The 6,318-nt window shown below is 38.9% G+C and overlaps 3 protein-coding genes across 3 annotated transcripts; 1 reads left to right on the plus strand and 2 right to left on the minus strand.

Annotated features, from left to right (window-relative positions):
• Nucleotides 1–726: 726 nt before the first annotated feature.
• On the minus strand, nucleotides 727–1,446 carry LOC121964151 (histone H2A-like). The gene has a single exon (XM_042514369.1). The coding sequence runs from the start codon at nucleotides 1,421–1,423 to the stop codon at nucleotides 1,040–1,042; it is 384 nt and encodes a 127-aa protein (XP_042370303.1). The 5' UTR covers nucleotides 1,424–1,446; the 3' UTR covers nucleotides 727–1,039.
• Nucleotides 1,447–3,146: 1,700 nt separating this feature from the next.
• LOC121964150 (histone H1.5-like) lies at nucleotides 3,147–3,740 on the minus strand. Its single transcript, XM_042514368.1, has one exon. It carries the CDS (start codon nucleotides 3,733–3,735, stop codon nucleotides 3,289–3,291), a length of 447 nt encoding a protein of 148 aa, XP_042370302.1. The 5' UTR covers nucleotides 3,736–3,740; the 3' UTR covers nucleotides 3,147–3,288.
• Nucleotides 3,741–5,612: 1,872 nt separating this feature from the next.
• LOC121964148 (histone H1-like) lies at nucleotides 5,613–6,246 on the plus strand. The gene has a single exon (XM_042514367.1). It carries the CDS (start codon nucleotides 5,643–5,645, stop codon nucleotides 6,126–6,128), a length of 486 nt encoding a protein of 161 aa, XP_042370301.1. The 5' UTR covers nucleotides 5,613–5,642; the 3' UTR covers nucleotides 6,129–6,246.
• The last annotated feature ends 72 nt before the right edge of the window (nucleotides 6,247–6,318 follow it).

Raw genomic sequence — 6,318 nt, forward strand, 5'->3', positions numbered from 1 at the left:
AAATACCTTCAGCACACCGCGGGTCTCTTCATAGATGAGACCAGAGATACGCTTGACTCCACCACGACGAGCCAGGCGGCGGATAGCGGGTTTGGTGATTCCCTGGATGTTATCACGGAGCACTTTACGGTGACGCTTAGCGCCTCCTTTGCCGAGTCCCTTTCCTCCTTTGCCACGTCCAGACATACTGTTTCGTCTAAGTAAGATAAAACTGATGCTCTAGCGATGAAAACGTCAGGATTTAAACTCATTCTGCGGACGTAGTTGAAGAAAAGCAGAACAACGGTCGAGTTTCCTTTTCCACTTTATGACTGTAACCCACTGAATTTCCGGTTAAGAAAAAAAAAAACGATCCTTCACAATAAAAGCGATAACATTTACTGTGGCATTTCTACTGCTCTCGGAATTCCTTTATTTATTATTTATTTATTATTATTTATTTCAAGAATTAAATGTAAGTCACGTCGAACGTTGGCTTAATTAATTAGAAAAAATAAGCTCCTATAATAATTATTACTACTACAGTTATATATTGCAAAACCCCATAGTATAATTAGTTGTAATAACCTTAGTACCATTTTATGATTCTGATTAACCAATGTTCATTGCAATATATGTGTATTGATCAAATTAAACAAAACAAAAGCAAAGTGCACAAACATCATCACACCACTGAAACATCAAAATGCCCCCCGTAGAGAATTAATGCTATCAGACACTTTGCAATGTAAGGACCCTCACAGTGACAGATGTGTATACATGCAACCAAATATATGTTATTGGGCATTTTATGATGGAAAAACAGTAAGCAGCTCCTTTAGAGCACGTGGACAATTTATAGATGTGTGGGGCTTGACAATGCATGTTACTTTTTAAGTGTATATACACTTGATAATGTGCTGTTGTTTATCAAGGACCAAAACAAGGTAATAATTACTGAATCAAATACATAACTTGTTTAACTAAAAGAATATTGTCTCTGGAAATAAGTGGGTGGCTCTTAAAAGAGCCTTTGGATCATTGAATGCTAAGCGGACGTTTATTTGCTCTTAGCGGGCTTATCGGTCTTCTTAGGCAGCAGGACAGCCTGGATGTTGGGCAGCACACCACCCTGAGCGATGGTCACTCCACCCAACAGTTTGTTGAGCTCCTCATCGTTGCGGACAGCCAGCTGCAGGTGTCGGGGGATGATCCTGGTCTTTTTGTTGTCGCGGGCTGCGTTTCCAGCCAACTCCAAGATCTCAGCTGTCAGGTACTCAAGCACGGCCGCCAAATAAACAGGAGCTCCAGCACCGACTCGCTCCGCGTAGTTTCCTTTACGGAGCAATCTATGAACACGGCCAACAGGAAACTGCAACCCAGCACGGGAAGAGCGAGTCTTGGCCTTCGCTCTAGTTTTTCCTGATTTACCTCTTCCAGACATTTTTAGTTGTGTATCTTGAAAGTACTAACTTCGAAATAAGAATGCGTAATGGGCTTTTTGGCAGCCCACTATATATAGCTACCAAACTGGTGTCTCATTGGTCCGCTTCAGCAGAGTAGTAGCGTCCAATCAGAAAAGACTACAAACCCCGCGGTGAATACACGACTTCCGCTCTAAAGAACGTTGGACTTACAAAATAAGATATCACTGATAAAAAAATAAAACACTGTGCCAATTCACCCATATTTCAGATTTTTGCAGATCCATTTGGGGAATAAAACAACGATAACAGCACTCCATTCTTTTTTTAAAATGAAGAGTTGGCCTGATCTACTCAGTATAAAGGCCTGTCACCATATGTATAACTCATGTGCATCAGTGCTTAAGTCATTTTAAAAAATGGAGCCCCGATACCTCAATTCACAATGGCAACTGCTGAGATAAAGAAACCACACTACAGCAGCTGCAGAGAGAAAAATCGTAGCATACAGGTGAAAAAGTGGTGGATTGAATAAATGTTGATTTTCATTTAGGTGCAATCCCGCATGGGGGAAGCAGCTAAAAATGAAATATAAAAACATCATTCATAAAGGTAAGGCATATTTTGCTCGACCATGATTGCAGGCCGACCTCACTTTGATTTTATTCATATTTGACGTTAAACAAAGTAAATATTCATTCAGTGGCTATTTCAACATGTAGTTATTTAAACCCCCAATGTGTTTTAACACACGTCCACTCGCCTAATATCCTGCTGAGTGAATTAACATTTGATATTGATATAAGGCTCACACCGTCAACACAAATATTAACTTGACTTATGGGACTGACTTACTATGATGATTGAATATTAGATTATGGTGCATACAAATATGGGGATGGTACTTTTATTTTGCTAACAGATATTTGATTATTGATTTTTTTTTAGTATACTGTCTTTTATTATATAGTGGTATTTTAACTTTTTGGATGCTTTTTGAATTAAAGTTATTATTGAAGTATTGCTTTATTTTATTGTTTTTAATATATTCATTTTATTCTATTTTATCCATACTGGAGCCATTGATTTGTGGACTTAAATCTTGGTGTTGTGTATATGGTTAGGTTCACAGAGTCAGTTACCATGGTGATTGACTCAGCTTGACTTGACTCTCTTTCTGAAGCAGATAACAGTTTCCCTCATCTCAGGGTTAACATACTACATAGACTTGTCATATAACCTGCTTTCTGGAATACCCCTTTGCTAACTCTGACATATTTACAATTGTATTTGATTGTGAGATTCATCAATATGCTGTCCATCTACAATAATCAATAAACTTATTTTACCCTCTGAAACCTGCAGACACTCCTTTTCTTCTTTTACAAGCATTTAAACCTTTGAATCCTGAGCAAGTTGTTTTGATTTACCCTAAAAATAAAACACGCATCCTTGCAAGCAATGTCCCTCAGACTGCAAGAAATAAGAAAAAAACTGACAAGAAAATAAATTGAGAATAAGAGAAAAGTTTTGATAAAACAAACAGTTTTTAAAAATGGGGAAAAACAGGCAAAATATCCAGGAAACTAACTGGTTATAAATAAATATATAAAGTTTATTTCGTTTGTAATTTAGCATGTTTTCTTGGTATTTTCCTTTTTTGCACTAATTTGTGTTATTTTTTTTATTTACCAATTACCTGTATTTGACAGCCAATTAATTCAGGTTTGAAGGTGTTAATTATAGCTGCTTTATCAATACATGCTTACTCAAAACACAAACAAATATTCAACAGAAATATGCTCCTCTGAGGATTTGGATGGCTCTTACAAGAGCCTCTTAAATAGGTGAAGCAAAAATGATATATTCAATGGTATTATTGTTATTATTCAGCTCCACAGATTTCATGTGTTCTCATTAAGGCCTCCTCCTCTTCCTCTTCCTCTTCCTCTTTCTTTATAATCACTTCAATCATCTGGTCCCGTTTGTCCTCGGCTTTCTCAGACTCTTCCGTCTCACTGGACATTTCCGCTGAGGATTTACCCGTTTTGGCCTTTTCAACTTTCTTATTGACCTTATAAGACCCGGACGCTCCGGTTCCTCTCATCTGCACCAAAGACCCGTTTGCCAGCAACTGCTTCACGGACTTTTTGATGTACCGGACGTTGAGCTCCACGTCGTATCCCTGACCGGCTAATTCTTTTTTTAAGGGGACGAAAGACATACCTTTACGGTCTTTCGAGGCGCTCACCGCTCTGTAGACGAGGTCGGTGGCGCACAGGACTCTGCATCTCGCCCGCTTTCTTTTCTTTTTAACGGGCTGCACCGTCATCCACTCACTGTGATCTGTCCACTGAGAGTCCCGGGGCAGCACAGCGAGACGGGTATTTATACAGCCGATGAGAACCGTGGAGACTCAGCCCAATCTCTCAGTCCTCTGCTGTGGCAGAAACACTGTGCAACTTGTGCTTTCTTCTCGCCAATAAACGTGTAAAATACTAATTTAGAGAACGCAATTAAGTCTATAATTAAATTGAACTGATGCAGAAGACGTTCCTCGTCATATATATGCCACATTAAGGCTTATACTCCATGAGAAGTCTTTAAACTTTGCTCATCTGCTGCTGAGTGAGATGCTGTTGCATGCATTTTCTGTAGAATTTCTATCCTAAATAATTAAAAAAACATCAGAAGCTCCTTTAAAATATTTTGACAGTGAGGAGGGATGTTGTCTCAGCGACTCAATTTAAAAACAGTCAACTCTTGTGAATATTTTTCATTACATAGAAGTTGTTTCCGTGACTGCAAACACACTCAGATAGGGAGTGGCCACTGGCCGAACCACATCCTGAAACGTGTGTTATGACTATAAAACACAGTTTTTCATTTTTACTTGATCATGTAATCATACTTAGGTCATAGTTTTTCAATCTGAAATATGCAAAACAACTCTGACACTGCAATGACACAAAGACAGGCAGATGAGGCAAAGCTCCAAAAAGCTGTCACCGCTTAACATCATGCATAAAGCTTTATTCTTTTTCACTTCCACTTTTTATTCATCTGAATTAATTGAGACTGACACCTAATTGAGATCTATCCACCTCACTACACACAGGGGTAAATAAACAATCCTTTGATGTCATACTATTACACATGAAACATCTATGCAATTATCAAATAAATAGGAGTTAAAGAAGGATAAATGTTTCACTTTGCAATTGCACACAACAAAAACTACATAAGCCATTTTCACTGTATGCTTAAAATGAATATTCCCTGAATGCACTGTAGGCAAACAATGTAAAATGACACCAATTTACATCAAACACATTTCTTATTCTGCATATACACACAGTTGTCAGTTTATGAGCCACAACATTTTACTAAACTGATAATTAGAACATTGATGAAGATAAGATTCTGTGTAATATATCAAATGAAATGTATTTATTTTGTAAACTACCTTCACAAAGGTTTAACTAATGAGCATGGCAAAAGGTCACATACTTTGAAGCTGTGTACTATATTTTATACATATGGAGAAGGTAAGAAGAAGTCCATACCTGAGTATTCATGAGTTAATTTCCCGTTTTTTTTTTTTTTTTTAGAGATGGCAAATTCAAAACTTTAAAATGCTTCAGAACTGGTTTGCTCTACTTTGATATCCACCTGTAGAAGCTTGCATTGCACTCATTTATCATTGATTTTGATGTAAACTCCCTTTTCCTCAGTCCAAAAGCCCACCTCAGTAGGTGTCATGCAAAGCAAATCAAACTGCTATTGATTTAGTTCTTGGAAGATATGGTGACTATTTAATAGCAAATTTGCTATGTGAGCTAATGATATGCTCTAATGCTACAGTTAGCTTGTAGTTTGTTTGTAATTAAAGTTTTCATTCATTGACAGAGACTTAATCTGTCGGGGTTTGGTACCGATCACGTGACGTTTCGAAACCCGTCTACAGTTACGTGACTTGGCCGGAAATGACAAAACGTTTCGAAACAGTTGGATCTTCGGTGTCGAAATTGCCATCTATGCCCCGACCCACCATTAAATTAAGAGATAAAGAAGACAACGAAACTGACATTTCTAGTTTTTTTTCTTTCATTGTGTTTTTTTGAGTCCCAGACTGGGTTGACTCTCAACGGTTCTCATGCAGCGTATAAGTACTTCTCTCTGCCGGAAATATCCGCTCAGTCACGACAGACCAGCACACTGAACGACCGTGAGAGTGCCATGGAAGAAGCGACAGAGATGCCAAATGTTTCAAGGGCAAACCCTCCTAAAAAAGCGACCAAAAAGAAGAAATCCGGGGCGACCATAAACGATCTCATCCTGACCGCAGTGTCCGCCACCAAGGACCGAGCGGGTATTTCCACACACGCTCTGAAAAAGGAGCTGGGCGCTCAGGGCTACGACGTGGCGAACAACAACGTCTACATTAAACGCGGGATCAAATGGTTGTTGTCTAAAGGAGCGATCGTGCACACGAAAGGAAGCGGGGCTGTAGGTTCCTTCAAGGCGGGTAAAAATGCTGCAGCGGTGGCTGCGGCGATAGAAGCGGCCGCTCGGAAGTCTGAGAGATACATGACGGAGAAGACGGCAGCCGAAGCCAAGAAGATTTATGTCAAGAATGCTTTAAGAGGATCCAAGAAAGGAGTTAAAAAAGGTGCAAAGAAGACTGCTACACCTAAAGCTGTCAAGAGTACTGCGAAAAAGTAAATGTACTACAGTTTACTTCACTCACTCCATAACAAGGCTCTTCTTTAGAGCCACCCAAATCCAATAAAGAGCATTCATCCTGAATCCGTTTTACATGAAAAGATTGTATATTCAAAAGTGTCACTGCATTATAAAAGTTATTATTCGTACTTTTAGAGATTTCATGGGAATGAAATGTGTGTAATCTCTT

This window comes from Plectropomus leopardus, unplaced genomic scaffold (genome assembly GCF_008729295.1).
Source record: "Plectropomus leopardus isolate mb unplaced genomic scaffold, YSFRI_Pleo_2.0 unplaced_scaffold14225, whole genome shotgun sequence".
NCBI lineage: Eukaryota > Metazoa > Chordata > Actinopteri > Perciformes > Serranidae > Plectropomus > Plectropomus leopardus.

Bases quoted from the DNA above. Each gene is read 5' to 3' on its own strand.
- LOC121964151 (XM_042514369.1), bottom strand. From the start codon at position 1,423: ATGTCTGGAAGAGGTAAATCAGGAAAAACTAGAGCGAAGGCCAAGACT.
- LOC121964150 (XM_042514368.1), bottom strand. From the start codon at position 3,735: ATGACGGTGCAGCCCGTTAAAAAGAAAAGAAAGCGGGCGAGATGCAGA.
- LOC121964148 (XM_042514367.1), top strand. From the start codon at position 5,643: ATGGAAGAAGCGACAGAGATGCCAAATGTTTCAAGGGCAAACCCTCCT.